The sequence below is a fragment of the Betta splendens genome, chromosome 13 (genome assembly GCF_900634795.4).
Source record: "Betta splendens chromosome 13, fBetSpl5.4, whole genome shotgun sequence".
In the NCBI taxonomy this organism is placed as follows: Eukaryota; Metazoa; Chordata; class Actinopteri; order Anabantiformes; family Osphronemidae; genus Betta; species Betta splendens.
In genome coordinates this window covers 5,976,390-5,996,512 of record NC_040893.2, presented here as the reverse complement: position 1 = coordinate 5,996,512, position 20,123 = coordinate 5,976,390, and the positions used below count along the sequence as shown (strand labels likewise).

Sequence of the window (20,123 nt, the reverse complement as noted above, 5' to 3'; positions counted from 1 at the left end):
GAGAAGACGGAGCCTCGCCATCGTCCTCACCTTCTGTTTGAGCGTCGTGATGAAAGATCTGCTCTGGGATTTCTTCAGAACCCCCTTGGAGCTCTGGAGAGAAGGAGAACACATTCAGAGACTCCTCCTGCTTGTGCCATTGCATGTGCTTGTTTGCATCCATGTGTGTGGATCATCTGGTGGGAATCTAATAACAACCACATTAGCATCCAGTGAGTCACTTAAACCCTCAAGCTCAGTAGCTGGAGGGGCTGCAACAGACAGCAGCCAATAATGGAGCACGGCGCCGCTGAAGAAGAGAGTGGGTGGGAAATAAGAAAAAACAGAGCAAGTGAAGGAGACGGAGTGAGAAAAGGCATCTGAGACAGAATGAGGTGAAGGGGATCACCAACAAAGCCAGCGAGGAATAAAGAGAATAGGAAACCCCGATGTGGAACACCCACCACATTTAATATGGCTGCCAGGAAACTGAAGCATCTAAAAATAGCACAAGAAGCAAATAGGGAAATTAAATATTAAGTAACACTGCAGATGTTCAGTTTGTCTTGGATGAAGCAGCCCATGGACAAGGAGATGGGGTCATCAGAGGAGGAGCTGGTTGGTTCGTCACTTTGGTGAGTGGGTTTGACCTGTGAGACTTTATTTCCTCCACATCCCTCTGTGAGCTCTCCTCACCTAGTACCATTCTACAAATGACCTCAGCGCCGTACCTGTCGCAGGTTCTTCTGGAGGCCTTGGCTCGTGGCTCGGAGCAGAGCCCTGATGCTGAAGCTGTCACTGTCTTCCTTGTCTCCAATCCGAGACTCCTTCAACAAGGAGTCCAGTTTTTTTCTAATGTGAGACTCCACCTGGTGGTGACCGTTGCCCTGTGTGAAGGAAAAGGTGGGAGAGACAAGGGGGAAAAAAATGACACCGCAGTATTGGCATTCAAATTCAGTAGTGACATCTTATGCAGCATTAAATCATTATAATGTTGTAACTTAGCAGAACCGGCAGAGGGTAAAATCCATAATGTTAAGTTTGAACAAGAGGAGTGGACTCAGGTTAGAGCATGTAACTGTAAAAGCTCTCTCTTGCAGAAAATGCTTGCTAGATGTGACTATTCATCAGCGACTTATACTAGTCTCATGTGGTGAGTTGCAATAAAAAAGGGGGGTAACATCAAAAATGAGCCAACAACAGATACTGTATAAGCCCATTTACCTCTTCCCGGCGAAAGCTATAGCGCGCGGTTAACACAGTGTTGTTGTTGACTGCTGCGATTCTGAAGCGTTCTGATTTAATGAGCTCAATACAAAAATCTCTCATCAGTGGAAACCTGCTAGCTCGGCTTGGAAATGACAGTGATGATCCAAAGTGGCATCTGCAGCCTGGTGCCTGAGTGTTTTCCCGCGGTAAAAGTGGCGGGGGGGTTGCAGGAACCCTGGCGCGGCTGCTTCGAGGAATAAGTGAACGGGATTAACAATTACTAGACTATAAAAATAAAACTGGAGCTCTGTATTGGAGACACAGGCGGCTTCGCTGCTGCTGCCACTCAGTTCTTCCCTAAAGTTAGATAATTGATTTAAAAATCGACCCGCGTCGTTAAGCATTGGTTATTTCAAAAACATTAGTGATGATCAATACAACTTTAATAATAACCAACATTGATATCCAATTATTGAAGTCATTGTATGGAACATCAGCTTATGGTCATGTAAAGTGAGGGGATTAGTCGTTGCCTCCTGTTGGTGTTCATTCATATTTATTCTTACATTACTGCTTTTCAGCTTGAACTCGTCCTCAATTTCATCCGCGCTGTCGTCGTCTGACACCTCGCCCTCCTCGGCGTCCGCGGACAGATAGGCAGGCAGACGTTTGCCCTGGACAGGGAAGAAGACGGGCAGAAATGAAGCGGGAGCCGAGTGACGGTCCTTCATTCGACCCATGCATGTGTCCAAAAGTGCTGCACAGTCTGTTTCATGCACAACAGCGCCCACGTGCTGCAACTCTACGGTCCGAGAGGAAGCGGAATATGTTTTTGTTTGACACTCAAGCCTACACACGCACACACACACACACGCACAGACTCCTTAAAGTAACAGTTTTCTTCACGTATTTCTAGGCAGCGTGGAGGCCATTACAGCCATAAGGACACAAGAGGGCACAAAACACACACATACACACCCACTGTGTACAATCAGCTGCAGATGCTATGAGAAGCTCCCCGAGCAGCTCTTTCAGCCGAGTGGAAGCCCATTAGTGAGCCATTCTGGAGGTGTGAGTGGGAGCTGAGATTTTCTAAGCTTCCTCTTTTAAAATCAATGGCAGACTCTAAGCTTCCTCACACCGGCTGACATCGCCGTTCTCACTTCATCCACCGCCGCAAGTCGTCTATCCGCCCTCTCCCCTCTATCTAAAAGCCCTTCTGCCAGTTCCCTCCGCTGTCTTATGAATCTCTCGTCTCGCCCTCTTACTGGAGGGCGGCGAGAGAGGAAAGGCTCCAGTATCAACAGAGAGAGGATGGAGGAGAGCTGTTAGACAAGGGTTAAGGCATATATAGAAAATCAATATTTCTCTTTTACTTTCCAGACAGCTGGCTGGGGAGGGACAACGCCAGGGCTGCTTCAGGGGACGACGCCCGCTCTCTTCACTTTACAGATAAAATCAATTTGATCCAAAAAGAATCCTTGCGTTTGTCCATTCGCTTGCGCGGTTTCGATCTCTGAATAAGTCTTCGTGTGCTGCAGATAAGGACGAGCGCGTGCTGGGTTTTTATTGTGTGAACCTTGTCTCAGATCATCTCATCTGGAACCTGTCCTGCCTGCTGGGACTAGAAGAGTAGGTGCAAAGAGATAGGGAGGTGTCCAGGATCACTGCACAGGGAGTATCTGTCTTTAGGCCGCTCACGCTTCACTCACATTAGTTTTACAGCATCGTGCCAAACGACTGCAGTTGGAAATGAACACTCCACATTTGTACAGTTGTTGATTTTGTGCGTGTTGTCTTTTGAGGAAATCGGGGTGGCACAATGCTACAGAATAGCCCATAGCTGTGAGTGTAAGTGTGAACCGTGGAACCCGCGCTGTTGCCCGTCTCTCACCCAGTGACAGCTGGCCCCACAACTCCTGTGACTCTTAACGGCAATTAGGATAATGGGACTCAGCCATCTCACCATCAGATTGGCGAGAATCCCGCTGTCCACCTTTATGTGTGAGGTGTTGCAGCTATACTGTGCATCAGCATCCATTTACACCTCCGTCTCCTTTGTTGCAAGTAATGGCACCATCATTAGTGAAAATCTGCACCGGTTTATAAATTACTGTGAAAAGCTTTTGTTACGTTCTAAAAGATAAATAAAGTGAGTGAAGAAATGTTGAGCCAGTTTGGTAACAAGGGGTTTATCTACTCAATAACTTTGTGTTTCTAGCAGCCCGATGTTGCATTTGTTAATCTGACAGCCCTAAAGGAGCCACCATGACAGATGGAAGGTTATTGTTGCAGGTTTCTCTGTCATCATGTGCCAGCGTTTGCCCCCAACCCCAGTCCTTTTATTATTAAGTGACCTAGTTTTGTCCTGCCTTTCACCACTTCCCCTCATCTGTTTATGAGCATTAATTAGCTTTCTTTCAGTGCCTCAATCATAGTACAGCGAGGTCAGATATGGAGTGATAACAAGCAGTGTGCTGTCTTCACTCTAATGGGATGAAAATGGAAATGTGTGATTGACAGGGTGTGTTTTAATTTAGCTGCATGTTTTCCTTCACAAACAGTGACGTGCCACCGTCCATCCATCCATCCACTCCATCCATGCATCCATTGATTTGGGCTTACTTTGATGAGTATCTTGCCCTGCAGGCTGTTTGGACTGGGTAATGTTTTGTAGTCTCTGCTCAGTGCGTCTCCCACGTCCAGTTTGTCTCCAAAGATATCTCGCAGGTACTGTGCAATCTTCTTCTGCTGCAGGATGTTACAGTGGTTCTCTATGGAGAGAATTACTGGGTACCTGAAGATAAAACAAAAAAGTCACATACTCATGATCCCAGAAATTCAATATAACATGTCAACGCTTGTGAAAAATGTGTCTTGAATGAAGCCACGGGACTAAAGTGAATCATATTTTAAACTGTACATCCATTTCTCACCTACAATCAGCAGGACAGAGAGGAGGTGAAATGGTAATAATGCAAGACATTTGCAGTGTGTGTGTGTGTGTGTGTGTGTGTGTGTGTGTGTGTGTGTGTGTGTGTGTGTGTGTGTGTGTGTGTGTGTGTGTTCATTCAGAAAACGTGGGACCACTGTGGTCACAGCTCAAATGTCAGGTTTGTCAGACTGACAGCTCTCCCTCAGGGGACACAGCCTTGCTCTGACCACCGACTCTGATCCTCTGAACACACACTCACTTCTATGCACATACACATGCTTGAAAACACAAGCTGGTCGTCTGCCAAAAGAGAAACATAACAATATAACACCCATAGTCGTTTCGTTTGATAGTGCAGACAGTGACATCTCTAAGCTCCTTTCAGGTGAAACCGGCAGCTCAACGAACTGTGTAATGTGTGTGTAATGCGTGCGTTAGTGTGTGAGTGTTTTTGTGTGATGTGTGATGTGACAAGACCTGCCCAGGGGCCATTTATCATATTAACAGGTGGCACCGACGATAAAATATCAGCTGGCTGTAAAATGTTATAACAGCAGAGTGAAAAGGGTAAAAAAGGACCAGGAGATTCAATTTGTTCATTTGTTCTAGCTGTCAGCAATATTAAACAACTAATTAGTCAAGTAACAGTTTGTGGGAAGTATTTTTAAATTAACAGGTGTGAATGTTTCTCTTTGGCAAAGTATGTTGACCATATTGTTTGATCTAATTTCCATATTTACAGCAAATAAAAAGAATAGCATAAAACATAGAATAGAAATAAATAAATGCATAAAACAGTAAATTGAGTAATGTAGTTTATGTTGTAGTATATTTTTATCAAAACTATTAATAAGTTGGTGACTGACATATCCATTAGGCATTTCCGCTTTAACCGGTACTATAAAAAAAGTCTATAAACAGTAAAGTCAATAAAAAGGGAGGTTAAGTCGACACACAAGCAGACAGATGCTAGACTTGGACTAGAATTTTCCATCCTGCGTAAGCAGCTTGGCCTGTTTGTTTTTCCAGCTGTGACGTTTGTCTCTTTTATTTATTAATTTTTCAAGTGTCCCCCAAAGTCTCCGCATACACATAATCTGTTTGAACAAGCCTTCTGTACAAGCTCCAAAGTAAATGATCTTATGTGTGGTCAATTTCTGGATATTGAAATTATTAAACTGGCATTTAAATGAGAAAATCCATTCAAATATGAAGCTATGGCTTCGCTTGCCTTAGTTCCTCCCAGAAGTGTCAGCAAAATCTATTTATTGTGACGTTATAAATAAACAGAGTCTGCACCAACACTGGCCATAACTTTGAATAAAGGCGAGCGTTTTATACCCCGGCTGCTGCCGTCATATGTAGCTGCCACTTTGTCGGAGCCAGCGGAGCAGCAGGAAGCGGCATCATTCACCACTTTGTTGGGGTATTGTTGGAACCAGCAGAGACGAACCGTGGATCCTCAGGGAGCAGGAGGAAACGCTGCTCAGCAGATGGCTCAGTAATAGGTGCTAATTACTGCCAGAATCACTGTGTTTTCTGAAACACACCAACCGCCTGTCTAAATGTTGCAACTTTATTGTTAAACCTTGCAGGGAAACCTTCTATCAAAGTCATAGGTATTCCATTATAACGGGGTTATGAAAGCTGTTCTGAGGCTAGTTTTATGTAGGAAAGCACAGTACTGCCTTCCATTACGATGGATTGATGCTACTGCATGATATTGTGTCCATCAGTGGATCATAAAGCAGCACATTCAGTAGTAATAAAACATTTCTGGAGAAATGTTATTTGTGAAGACATGTATGAGTCAATGGAAAAAGAAAGTACAAGACCATTTGTATTCAGGGCCATTTTTATGCCACTGCTGTGATGGTGCTTCAAGGTATCTAGACACACACACACACACACACACACACACACACACACACACACACACACACACACACACACACACACACACACACACACACACACAGGGAGCTTTGACTTACGGGTTATTTACAAAGGCGTATTTATTGATGGCCTCTATGACAGATTTGAAAGGTATCTTGGAGGTCAGCGTGTAGCCGTGTTGGACCATCGGTTCTCCATCAGGACCGTCCCAGCAGTCCACTGGAAAAACAAAAAACATTTATGCTGAGATACAGTGCTACTGTTTATCTCTGTGTTTCCTCATAGTTTTATAGTGTATTTCATTTGGATACTGTTTCCTCAGCGATTTCACATCATCCTAACGAACGCTGGTGATGATTCAAATCAGAGCCTCGATCTGTGTCCCTGGTTTCCCATTGTAAGTGCAGCCCTGTGCTGCGCTGTGTGGTGTTTTCAGTGTTGCCGCATCAGTGGGTCTGTCAAGTTACTTAAAATACATGTAGCAATAGCGACAACTAAACCACGAGGAAGCTCAGGAGCAGCGTACATCAATAGAAATTGCATTAGTGTCAGCGTGTACCTTCTACGCAGCGGCAGCCGGACTGCAGGACCCAGGCGTACATGTCGGTTTTGGAATGGGAGAGAAGCTGATCCCCGGTCAGGTACGTGTTGTGGGAGGAGGCGATGAAGTAGTTACACAAAGGCTGGTCCATGTCTTGGTTTACCTCATGGTGCATAGGGTTGAAAATGTCGCATGACGGGCTGCGCATCAGGCTTGTAAAACCTGCAAATGAATAGAGCCTCGAGTAAAGTCTCAGTTAATACTATAAAACCCTGCATGTTATTTACGTGGCATCTGCACAGATGCAGATGCCTATATTTTATTTTCTATATTTTCACCTCGGTGAAACGTTGCATCGGCCATCGACTGATTTGATTCAAAATGTCATTCAACAATTCCTTGAGAATTCTAATGACCTCATCTCTCGCCAGCAACAAGGTTTTCACCTCTAAGATTCAGAATTCACACACATTCATTCTACCAAACACCAAACGCTGAAAATGTTTTATTTTAGGCCACGTCACATATCGTCTAACATATTGTGACAGTGGCATCCTCAGCATCTCTTCATCAACGGGCGGACTGCTCCAGGACAATAGCACAGGACAACAGGCTGCTTCTCAAACCACAAGAGCTTTTATAAACGGGGAGGCAAGAAGAGGAGTGAGACCGAAGAAAGCCTCCTTTCATCCGGGGAGGAGGGGGAAACATGAGACAGGAATACCAAGAGCAGGAGAAATTGGAAATAGGCGAGAAAACCGTTAAGGAGAAAAAGAGAAGTCTGAATGCGGAGGAGCAGACTGTGGAGAAACGGGAAAATGTTGCAAAATGCAGGAATATATAGCTACAGGAACTGGATCAGGCTGGAGTGCAGGACGTGCAACCAGATAAATCCAGATTTGAACTATCTATACCTGAAGATGTTAATAAAATCTGTTTCAGTAATCTGGACACGATACATTTGTAATCACACACATTTCCGGCATCAAGCGCCCTGGTCTGATCAGCCAGACACACACAGTGTTAGCCTTCATGCCTCCCACAACTAGATTAGTCACACCCTCCTCCCTCCTCCTCTCATCTCTTCTTCCCACACACACTCCACTCACTTCTGTCACACTCTCATTTTCTCTCTCTCTCCCTCCGCCCTCATTCTGACTTCCCAGTTTTCTAACTCCAGCAAACCTTCTCAAAGCGCCCCCTTTCCTCCCCCTCTGCAGCTCACCCTTCCTTCAGTCACATGTCACCAGGCTTTATGACTCTCAGAGGACAAAGAAAGCGCACATTAAAATGATCTTTATTTTATCTTCTACCTATTAGCCAGGATTTGTTTTTTATTAGGATGAGGGGGGCGAGGGCATGATATAGTTGCATAATAAACAACGCCTGTTTTTATACCTAACATTTCTAGTCAGTTTTATCACCACCTGGTGATTTTTCCCGAGCCTCCTACCCCAACACTCTCCTGAACCCAATTTTACCGTAACTTTGAACAAAGAAAGTCTGTGCCATCAAATAACGCTTTAAAGGTGGGAGGAAAAAAGTTCTCACTGCAAAAGCCTTTGATTGAAATTAAAAGAGCAGTCAAACAGAAAGCACGATGTCTAACTGTGTGTTTCTCCACGTCTACACATGGACAAATACTGTGGACATGTGTTTTAAAGATCATCCTGAATCAACCTAATGAACGCTCATGGAGCAATGGGCAGTAGTTATATCTGAGACCAAACAGGGGAGGATAAAGGAAGGCGTGAAAATGAAAAGAGGGTCAAGTGTGAGAAAGTTACCTTCTATCCCCAAAACGCCCTTTTGCTTATTTTCATCAGCCGCCTCAAACTTGTCAATGATTTCTGCAACATACTCTGGAGTCACACTCATCATCTGTGGAGGAAACATGTAAATCAGATGAAGAAACTGTGAAACGCTACGAAGAGCAATACAGATGAGTTAATGCAGCACTTAATGTTTCTCACTGTTGTGATAAATCTGTGTTGTTATTGAATTAATGCTCATCCGTGTCAAACAAGCAGCTCAGGCAGGCGACAGTATTAATGCTGAGCATAGAAGACTGGATATGATAAATGCAGCCTAATGAAAAATGACACCACGGAGGAGCAGGAGAGAAAAGAGTGTGTCAGGAACACAATGAAGGGAAAGAACTGCAAAAAAACAAGAAAAGAGCTCCCATGAGGCAAAGCAATTTTGGGCGTGATAGATCGGCTTAGTGGAGCATATTCCTCTGGGCAGACAGCTGAGACAGAGGCAACTACATGTCACGCTAAAGAGGGGGTGAAGAGGAATATAATCCATCTCCGTTCAGTGGCTGGATCTCAAATGGAGTGGAAGCGCTTTGGACCCCTCATCGGCGTTTCATTGGCTCGAACCCGAGCGCGCCGCCGTGACCTCCCACCTTCTGCTCGGTGCGCAGGAAGTTGGCCAGCTCCTCCGGCGTCAGGTGGTCCTTCCTGTCGCTGTACGCCATCATCAGCAGGAACAGGTCCCGTCTCAGGGACATCATCCTGTAGAAGACGGAGAACTCCTCGTACGTCAGCGTGCCCTGCTGGTCGTCCGTGTCTGCTTCCTGTGGGGGTCAAAGGGGACATGTCAGAAACACATTGATCATCAGCATTGATTAAACTGAACTCAACACAAGTTTTTTTTTATATATAACCATTAACCACATCTAGTTTAACTAGAATATTGAAAATATTGAATGCACAGGGGACCATTATTCTCATTCATATTCTTATTCTTATTCTTTTTCTGGGGGACGTTTCGCTGCGATTGGTAGATGTGTCTGCCTCCCTGTCAATACACCAGTCAATGCCCACATTCTACAGATAGAACACACATAGACTCGTCAGCTGTGAAGGTGGATGGTGGTGCACAACCAAACACAGGTGTGTTTGGTTGTGCACCTCATTTTTCACCTCCCTCTCTCTTTGATTTTTACAAGCACAAACAATGTCCCAGCCTTCAAACACTGTTCCACCTCCAACTTCTTTCTCCTTTTCTAACCTCATCTCTGTCAACGTTTTGCCCGAGGACACTGGAAAAACGTCTCGTCACTCGCTCTATCCCGCCGCCTCGCTCCGCTCGCTGGGATCCACAATCTCATATTACCTGTATCTCATGGGGGTTCCACACTAAATCTAATAATACCAGCTAATGCCTCCATTGCGCTGCCATAATGAGCTTGCTGTGGGCATTGGGGACTCGATCACAGGAAGACCGAGATAACCAGCCGTGCGATGGACTACAGGAGAAAATCATGCTGAGGAAAGAAATGATCCGGGGTATTTTAAGGAAATGCACAAGTTCTTCTGTGTTAAATGAAAGAAAATTAGTTAATGAAATCTTTTATCTAATGCAAATCTGGAGAATCATGTGACTTTACAGTGTGAAATTAGAACTTAGCCCATTATAAGGGCATAAAACTATTTTAAGCTGTTCAAAAGCTGTTGTCGCTATATCACTGGGAACATGACTTTTAATTTGCGCTCATCTCACTGTATGTGTGTTATATAATAGTCAAGTAGTTCAACCCACAGTAATGAAGTGAATGTACATGTCACCACTGTGTCACCTTGTACCACATTGATCATAATGAAGCCATATTTAAATACAATGTGTTCACATCTTGGTTATTCAATTCTTAACTTATTACCTTTATATGTTAATAATACAAATTAACATTACAATCAAATAGTTTGAAAATCAAGGTTTTCCAATGAATTTACAATAGAATGTAGGACCTACCACAACAGACTTATTACTCATATGGGTTATTGGAATAATACAACATAAATCAAATGACACGGTAAACCTGAAAACCTCAGTGGCCCTGCTGAACCCGGGGCGTTTGCCTGTTGTCTCTGCCAACACACACGTATGCTTCCAACTCATCCTCATCCAAACTAATTAAAGTGAAAAAAGCTTCCCCATCAGTCTAATTAACAATCCAATTAGGCCGGCTGTCTAAAATCAACCATACCCCCTCAGACAACAGAAAATTAGCATGTATGTGTATTTGCATACCAATAGATAATAAACCAGGAAAACGTGTGAGCTGAAACCATAATGGTCTCGCACCCTCGCACCTTTGAAAAGCCAGGAGATAATATTAGTGGATTTCTGACATTACTCAATGTGACTTGTCTTTTAAAAATTGAAGCAGCTACATCGTCCTCTGCCTCTAAAAGTGCTTCTCTCACTGATGCACATTTGAAAGATTTCTAACACACATTTAAATTACACAAATGCACTTAAAGATAAAAAATGCAAAACCATGTGACGTCAGCAATGTTAAACATTTATACATGAGAAATCTCAAAGTTCGAAATAAATGTTTGTATTTAATTAGACAACTTGTGTAAATATGTCGTAAATTATTGTAAGTTATTATTTATGAGTTGAAAAGAAACCTACCATTCGCTTCAACCTTATCTTAAGGTTGCAGGCTCTGTTTCTTCATGTATTCATATATTGGACAGGAAAGTGAAATAGATTCAGATTCTGACCTGAAACATTTGCTTGACCTTCCTGCGCGGCAGGTTCACATTCAGCTTGTGGAGAAGCTGATAAATCTCCTCGATGTTCAGCAGACCATCTCCGTTCTTATCAGCCTCCTCAAACGTCTGCTTCATCCACGTCTCACGCACGCATTAAGGAAAGTGTAGAGCTTCTATGCATAAGTCCTATGCACGCCTTGCTATGTGCTACACTGAAGACAGGGATGGGTGATAACAGGGATAGATGTAAATTTAAAGGATATTGGTCGTGCGTCCGCTGCCGTTTGGCCAGCGAGTCCTCGTCGCTGATCCCAGCCATCAGGTACCGCAGACCGGTTATCCAGGTTCTGGCTTCTTCTGCATTGGAAGTCACCAGGTCAAGTGACTCCATGTGGTTTCCGTGGTAAACCGTGAAACAGCAGGCGGGGTCGAAGCTGCCTTCTGCATGTCGGTGGAAGATGTCTGACTGGCCCCCTTCTGTCACTTTGTACAACGAATCAATGGTGACTGAGGAGGTGGGAAGAAATTAAAGGTTACTGGTAAAATCACAAAACTGAACAGCAAACGGATGTTAATTATATCCATATAAGAACTCTTCATGGATGAAATTCAAAAACACAACCTTCCGTCATTCTGCACATTGTCCTGAGTCAGTCATGCATTAATTATTATGCTTTTGCTGTTAATATTTACTACACCTCTGCATTGGGACTAAAATAAATCTAAAACCTTCAGAGTCATTTTTCACTCTATACAGTAGCTATATGGGAACCAGGCTCCTGAAGAAACAGGTTTACTTTTACGTGCCTCCGTTTTAGAGGTGAGGAATAACGGAGCCAGAATAATTATTCATCCTTCTCTCCAATATTTGGAGCCAGTTGTCCAGTTGCAGTTGAGTTATGGGGACTGAGTAATGCAATGGGAGGAGTCAGAGTTGACCGTGGATCGGTTGCCAGTGCATCACAGGGCCGCATGCAGAATAAGACAACCGCTTAAACATGGTGCAACCTGGCTTTGAATGAAGACAGAGACAAAGGTGCCAAGAAGAATGATCACATTCCCAGAATTATCACTAAAACTCAAATAAAAACCTCAATTTCTATTTGACAAAGGCACCCGCGTTATGAAACCTACATTTCATGTGTTACATAAGGAAATTCTCAGGTAGTTTATTAAGTATCATGGCCTGATGACATAGCGGCACAAGCTCAGCATATGCTCCATCTGTCTCTTCAGCTCGTTCCTCCTGTTTACAGCGTGTCTCTCGGGGGTCGTCCGTTAACATGCTGTTAAAAGTGGCTCATCCAATTAAAAGCCTTCATTAATGACCCTCATTAGTGCAGCAATGTCTTCTCCGCAACAATCAACCTTTGTGCTTTTTGAAAACACCATTAGGTTAAATTAATTCATGAAACGATAACACAATTATTCTCAATTAATTACCTTCTTTCTCGCCCGAAAATATATTTAGTCCTAATCCATTCCAGTATTATCCACGTGTTTCTCCGTTACACTCACACACTCCCTCATCCCTTTACATAAGCTCATCTCTGACATTCTACTGTAACATGAAGTAACAATGTGGCAGTGTTTTTCTGATCCAGCTCACACACTACACATGCTGGAAACGAAATGGGCAGCTGTTGTCTGTGTTTCCCTTAATCACGTCAGTGGAGAAGATCTAAGAGGCTTATCTAATGCTGGGAGTCTACATACACATACTCTGACATTTATGAACAGTTCCAAATCAGTAGGATGATACACAAAAGCAGTAAAAACTCACAATAATGCTTTGAAATCTAAAATAATAACAATCCCCTGAAATCCAGAGTTGTGTGGATGACTCACATGATACAATGCCAAACAAACTCAAATTTGAAGAAATATTCCACTTTATTGCCACTTACCTGTAAGTGAGGAACAAAAAGTGTCTATACATCAGATGTCACTACTAATGCATAATGAAACACACTCTGTGCACTCTGTAAACAGTGGTGAGTATAAACTCTTAGCATTATGTACAATATTGTGCCTAATGTTGTGTTGGTCGCACTTTTGGTGCCTAGACAGTCATTTTGTTCACAGTGAGCCAATAGTCAAACCATGAAGGAGTGCTGTGCTATCTGGCAGCAAGATGTCAGCAGCAAGTCCTTCACGGCCCTTAAGATGATTTCACGTGTGACTATAGAATAACATCTAAAAGTAGTAAAACTGATTTAATGGTTCATTTGCTGCAGCAGACTATGAGGAAGCGCGGGACATGCGATGGAGGTTAAAGGTGAGCGTGTGTTCAGCCTGCACAGCTGTGCGTGTGCGCAGACTCACTCTTGGCCTTCTCGCTCTTGCGTGAGGGCTTCCACCGGATGCAGGAGCGATGTTCATCCAGGTAGAAGAGTCGCACCAGCCCCTTGGAACCCGCCTTCAGCTTGACCATCTGCGTTCCGGACTGCATTACACTCATACATCGCTCCACTGCAGAGAGGAGCACACAAAACGCTGGAGTCAGAGCAGCACTGTGCTGAGACACAAAGAGATAACAGGTGCCACGCTTAATTCTTCTGTTTTTCAGGAGGAAGTGCATCGGCTTCGCACAATTAGCAGCAGCTGATGCGGGGCAGAGGCCAAACGGCAACAGAGATGCTGCTGTGCGACCACACAGGGCTGCTTTTCTGCTACTCGCCGACCTGCGGCTCACAGAGGAACAAACAGGAAAGATCTCATGGAGGGAGACAGAGCTAATCTGTGTGCGCCTGTCCTCCGTTTCACACAAGTACAGAGGGCTGCAGTCTCAGCGAGAAGGAAAATTCACACATCACTTTGAGGCAGGTGGAAACTGCGACTGAGCCGCTTCAGCAATGCATAACAAAGGACGACGATGACAACGTGCAGGGAGGGAGATTGCAGCTATTTATTTGCTAAGAATCCTAGTTTGTGGATGAACTGTTAAGCTGCTGTTAAACTGAAAGTTGCTGTAAAGTTGAATGTTGTTGAACAAGTGGAGGAAACTCCATTTCTGGCCGTCTTCCATACAGTAGGTGAAGGTTCAAGTGGAGGCTCTCAAAGAGAACAAAACAATGAGGCGAGAGGGAAATTACTGACAGAGGAGAACAGAGGCGCTGAGACGTCGATGAGAACTGACTTAACGTTTGATTGCTTGACTGCATGGAACTGTCCAGCGTTGAGCAAGGATAAAAGACAACGCTTCAAAACTTTTTGCATTGTGTGACAGCTGGTGGCAGGGATGCAGACAGGAATGGCAGCAGGGAGGCTGAGATTTCCATCCTCATTAGTAGAGCGCGTGCCTGCCTGGGCTCGTTTGTGTGGCTGAGTGTGAATAAGCTTTGCTACGAGAGGAAGTGCACGTGTTTACATGCGTGCAATATATCTGTATGATTCATCTTTACGAAATAAGGAGCAATGTTTGGAGGTGCTTAAAGATAAGTCCTGTTCAACTCTGGCCTTGAGGTCGAAGGGAAATGGCAGCTATTGTGACACTGATCGTCTAGTTTATTGCAGAAAAGAGTTCAGAGGCTTTCCTAAGGTCGGATCAGTCAGTCGGCTGCTTGTCTGTGCAGAGGCTGGAGACCAGTCCTCCAGCCAGACGCCTCACAGAGACAAACACACATCTGTATATTCTTCACTGATGCTGATGAGGGATAATTTGTGTGATGAAAATGTAAAATGCGCACACAGTGTTTGCTTATTGCTAATATTTGTAGGCATAGCAAATCAAATCTCAAACGAAGCAGGTCCTCTTTATGATCTGTCTCAATAACTTCATAAACATATTATTGAGCAGTTATTATATTATACATAATTACTTCAGCAACTTAATACTGCACCAAATTTGGTTTACTTGAAAATCAACGCAACAGGCACTAAAATATATCCCACTCAATGTCAATAAGAGCTTCACAGGTGTGCATAAATGAAGAAGAAAAAGAAGAAGAAACAGAGGAAAAAGAAACAGAAGAAGAAGAAGAAAAAACTTTTCTGTATATGGTTGAAACCAAATTAGAAAGAAGCATAAAAAAGCTGATAAGGCCTAATGAAACCAAGCCTTCAGGGTTTAGACTATATACTGCAGACTCTATTATACTTTAAAAGCACAGCTGCAGGACATTGATAATCTTTTTGTCGATCATAACATAAACAGCACACAGATGACGGCATGGGTAAAGTCTTCAAAGACAACTGATGTCAAAGCTCTTGTCTATCTGAGCCTAGTTTCCAGAGCACACGCTGAGCAGAGGGCTGGATAACAGGCTCTCTGTCCTGAAGATAAGATTAGCAATCACATGAACGCTGCTCTTGACATTCCCTAAGTTGAAGACGCTCCCTCCAGGGACACAGAGTCAAAAACATGCACTTTAGTATGACGTGAACTAAACCCTGTTCACTCAAGGTGAGCCGTGTATCATGAATACAGAAAACCGGAGTCCAGCAAGTCAGTATGATGCCAAACTGTAATCTAAGCATTGATGTATAGATCTGTACGATCAGACTTTATGAAATAAATGTCCTGCAAAGGTCAGGTCGCCTCTCACAATGCTTGCGATGGGTACATTTACACACAAAAGTGCAATGTTGTTTAGTGTTACGTGCAGATTGCAGATTGCATAGCACACTATTCTATACTATTCTATAGTCTATACTATAGGACTATTATTGGACTCCAGCAAGTGAGGGGATTTCTTGTGCTTGTATTGATGAAGGAAACAAATGTCTGTGTAAATAGCCTCAGTGAGGGTAAACCCTGGACTCTGCGGTGGCCAATTCATGTGTGAAAATTGTCTCGTGTTCCCTCGACTGCCCGATTGAATCCTAGCATTGTCATCTTGGAAACCGCCTTTGCCATCAAGGAAGAGTAAAAAAAAAAAAAAAAACTGATGGAAAATCCTAGTGATTCAGTGAATTCAGTCAGCTGACCTCATTGTGCTTTCAGCTGAAATTACTGCAGTCATTATTGAATGGAGGCCTTTTACCTATTTGCTTACTGACATTTTCTGACCGGGTGTTTGAATGCCACATCTGAACCGGTTGCTCATAAATGATTTGTTTAAAAAAAAAACAGTGTGAACAAATGAACTGTATGGTTAGAAGGTCCCATGGTCCATGTGTATTTCCCTCTCAGCTGTTTGGTGAAGTGTGTTATTAACAATGGAACAGGCAGAGTAAGGGACTTCTAAAAATAGATCAGGCTTCATTACATAATATTGCTATATTCTGGTGCCATTCAAGCTGGTGATGCATTGGGCCAAGGCTTAATTGCACCCAGTAGGTTTCATGTAAAGTAGTGATTGGACATCAACCACTACTGTGTCTTACATGTTTTTATATTGAGTCTTAAGTTAACATCATTGACTGTATAACGCTGAAAAGCTTAACACAACCTCAAACAAACTTACAATGCATAAAAGAGCACTTTTTAGTTTTGTGAGAACTTTCCAAGCTGTAGAGAATAATGGGCCATTGACTGAGAGACTTGATAAATAGAATTAATCAGAAAAAGTAAAGTAGGCCGCGCTGCATTATTTATCCCACACTCACTTCTGAAACTCAGAGCGTTATTAACAATGGAAGTCAACAGAGGTTCCTGTCAAACGTTACTTTAATATAGTATTGATCAGCCTTTGCTCCAATTCTTCTTCTGCGTTTTTTCTGCTTCAACATCCGCGGCTCAAACTGAACAAGCTTCCAGTCGAACACGTCCACGCGCCTCAGATACGTATCACCGTGCATCAAGCCCAAAGTGAATAAACGCTGCTCACGGCCCCTAGAGAGTACATGCCCATTCTCCTCCTATTCCCTCGGAGTATAAATATGTAAAAGTGTTTGTTACGAAAGGCAGCAGCATATATTACACATGAAAAGACCTGAAGGAGAAAACACAAGCCAGTTTTCTTATCCGGCTCTACAGCCTACTTGAAGCCAGTCCTCCAGGGGAAATGGACTAACAAGCTCAGGTATCTGTTCACTGTTGTTTATTCCACATACACAGTGTTCCTGCTCCCTCTGCTTTTCCTCCCCTTGTTTTTTAACATCTCTACAAGCCCTTTTCATCAGCCTGACGAGGTCTGAGAAGTGCTCCTAGTTAGGCTAAAGTCTGGACAGAAAGGAGAAGCGGTGCCAAGGTTAACGTCGACGGAGACGAGGGAAGCTGCCTCGTAATCACGGATGAGAACGAAGGCAAAGTGGCTCTCAACACCAGCGAGGGCAGGTGCTAATGGCCAATGCCCTTGACAAATCAACCTCGATCGCCTTCTTAAGCGCTGATGCTCAAACATTTGTTGTCTATGTTTTCCATGATGGACTATATAAATGTATTTTTTATCCCTTCGGTTGTACGTGTGCCTTAACTGAGGTGCGTTCGTATTCGTGCGCATGCATGTCCGTGTGTGCACAGCTAAATCCTCCTCATCTCTGTCGGCGCAGAGCAGAGGGAGCAGATCAAAGCTTTGTCTCGCCACGGAGGCCCAGGCAATTCAAACAAATTTTAATGGGGTAGGTGATGGAAACGCCTCGGTGGCAACCTAATGAACAAAGCGTGTAATAAAGATCAGGCCAGGATGACGAGGAGGAGCACGGAACATCTGCTTTCACATGCGCATGATATTTAACCTGTCGCTTTAAATCAGGTACAGTACCTCTGTATTCACGTTTCTCATCTCAGCGTGAGGTGATGTTAGGACTTGGTCAATGGGTGGTGACCTGATGTTAGAGTTATCATAATCTATTCAGAATAACATTATATATATATATATTCATCATATTCACATCATATTCAGCAGCATCTGGCTGCTGCTCGCGTGACATGAGGCAGCAGCACCTGAACTGTCAGTCTGACAAAACACAATGTACTGATGCCTTAATAAACCAAAGTTAAACTCAACTCAGTGACGCCCGCGATTTTTCCTGTGGCATTCTGTCCTCGTTTGGGCTCTCACATTTGTTTGACTGACTGACCAGAGGTGAGGACTGACATTTGAACACATTATGACACGTGGAAGGCAGCACACGAACGAGACACATAATGAGCAGCAGCTCATTAGGACCAGCTTTCCGTAGGTTCAAAGTTATAGCAGAAAGTGAGTAATTCTATGAGCCTGGGGAGGTACTGATACATAAACATGAGCTCCTGCTCCTCTCCCATGCTATAAATAGATGGAGCAGGCAATATGTTCAATATCCAATCTGTTTATAGTCAGATGTGCAACATATGTCAAACAAATGCCAACAAAAAAGCTTTTCTTCATATATATTAATGTAACATATGGATTTATAGATTTAAGGTCCCAATGCAGAGATAAACTTACCAGATTGTGTAATCCTGCATTTTTGTGGCACGGCCACGGTGCCACTAACATGGTAAACGTTACGCGCCAACACAGTTAAAATAGCAGACCTTTCCACCGGACCGCTAACGAAACAGGATCGCATTTTATGAGCAGCTACGGCGGCAGGGCCAAAAGGTGAGGTGCATATTTCCTTCACGTGTTTCCAGGACAGACTCGCAAGCCTGAAGGCGTCCACCTCACTTCAGTCTGAGACGGCGGCACAGTCTGCTCCACCTGTAGCTCGGCACAGACCTGACAGACACACCAGAGCAGCTTCAGACTGTGAGCTTCCAAACTCCAAGCAACGAGCAACCGCCTTCATCTTCCTCTGCACCGTCCTCTGATTTGTGGCAGTCTCCTCTCTTTTGGAAAAAGCGCACACACTTCCACCTCTCTCCTGGTCATCTGTTCTCCACTCCCACCTCCTTCTCCTCACAGCCACCTCTCTCTGATGTTTGCAGGTCTCCCGAAACAGCAGCTGTGCCAAGCGCGGCTGCCAACGCGCTACCTACTGTAGATGCTGGGATTCAAATTCTGGTATTGTTTTGTAGCTTTAGGAGTGAATAGCAGAGAAAGAGGAGGAGGAGGAGGGCGCAGCAGATGTGTGTCTCAGCATAACATCACCCGGGTTCATGGGACACAGGGATGAGAACGATGACATAACAGTCATGATAATGCGCTACCAAAAACCAGACCTAATGGGCTCACATGATGTACGTGTGTGTCTGTGTGAATGCGCTGCATCTGTCCATCCTGCACTAAATGCTCTTTTCCTGCACACTGTCTGGTACATCCTCTTCCTCTTACGTTTATGTGCTTAATCAGCCAATCAGCGTGGCCCCTTTGTTTAAGTCACACATGACAATGTAGAATATATTTATATAGTATTTTAAAGGATTTTAGGATCATTTACCATCTCACACTGATGTAGAGGAGAGAGGTAACAGTCTGGACATTGGACTTTAAGTGAGAGTGGGTGATTAACAGCTGATCCATGCAATCCTGCTAATCCTGCTTTAAGATGGAATAACTAATATTTTACTGATACGTTGCTCTAGTTCACTCTATGTGTCATGGTTCCATACAGGATACTGAGCTGTTTATCATCTGGCACCTAAGGAGAAGGGTTTACTGTATTTCCAATGCAGGAGGAGTCCAGGGAAAGACTCGCTGCAACTACTCTTCAGAGTCAAAATCTGGATGTAAAAACAAAAGGACTGCACTTATATAAGAACATGTAGAATAAACAGCTGATGGTAACTTTACACCAGCTACGTGGAGGAAAACAAACGTGGTGGACAGTAGGGACAAAGAGTGAAAGTATATAGTCAGAAGCCACAGTAGGATTACAGGAATTCATTTAAAAGCATGTCTGAAATCAGTTACAGTGCCTTTAAACGACATCCCAAAACTGTGAGTGACAAATATAGCATTTGGTTTAGAACTTCAGGTCAACCTGACGACATGAATGTGGAAGGAAAATGCAGAATCCAGGGAGAACCCAGTAAGACACATGGAGAACATGCAAACTCCACACAGAGAGGCACCTGCATGAGCCCCGGGAAACAAACCCAGGTCCTACACCACCGCGCTGCCCTTCCTGATGTCTGTGTTGACTACATCTGTCCAGCATATCTGACTTCTACAAGCTCCTCTAGACCATCTGTAAATTATACATACAACATACCCACTGTCTGTTAGAATAATAATATCAC

At 43.8% G+C, this 20,123-nt stretch overlaps 1 protein-coding gene across 6 annotated transcripts in view; it reads right to left on the bottom strand.

The window, feature by feature from the left end:
- Positions 1-20,123, bottom strand: part of plch1 (phospholipase C, eta 1) — a 43,380-nt gene that overhangs the window by 11,292 nt on the left and 11,965 nt on the right. For 2 of the 6 annotated variants that reach the window (XM_029171157.3, XM_029171159.3), the window contains 11 exons: positions 13,397-13,543; positions 11,335-11,578; positions 11,081-11,210; positions 8,971-9,141; positions 8,348-8,441; positions 6,579-6,782; positions 6,118-6,238; positions 3,814-3,985; positions 1,755-1,862; positions 711-866; positions 31-93 (listed from right to left, as the gene is read on the bottom strand). In XM_029171157.3, coding sequence (XP_029026990.1) covers positions 31-93; positions 711-866; positions 1,755-1,862; positions 3,814-3,985; positions 6,118-6,238; positions 6,579-6,782; positions 8,348-8,441; positions 8,971-9,141; positions 11,081-11,210; positions 11,335-11,578; positions 13,397-13,543 — 1,610 coding nt within the window. Of the gene's footprint in view, positions 1-30; positions 94-710; positions 867-1,754; positions 1,863-3,813; positions 3,986-6,117; positions 6,239-6,578; positions 6,783-8,347; positions 8,442-8,970; positions 9,142-11,080; positions 11,211-11,334; positions 11,579-13,396; positions 13,544-18,387; positions 18,967-20,123 lie in introns of those variants that run through there. The other 4 variants (XM_029171161.3, XM_029171160.3, XM_029171158.2 and 1 more) reach the window with 4 other exon arrangements.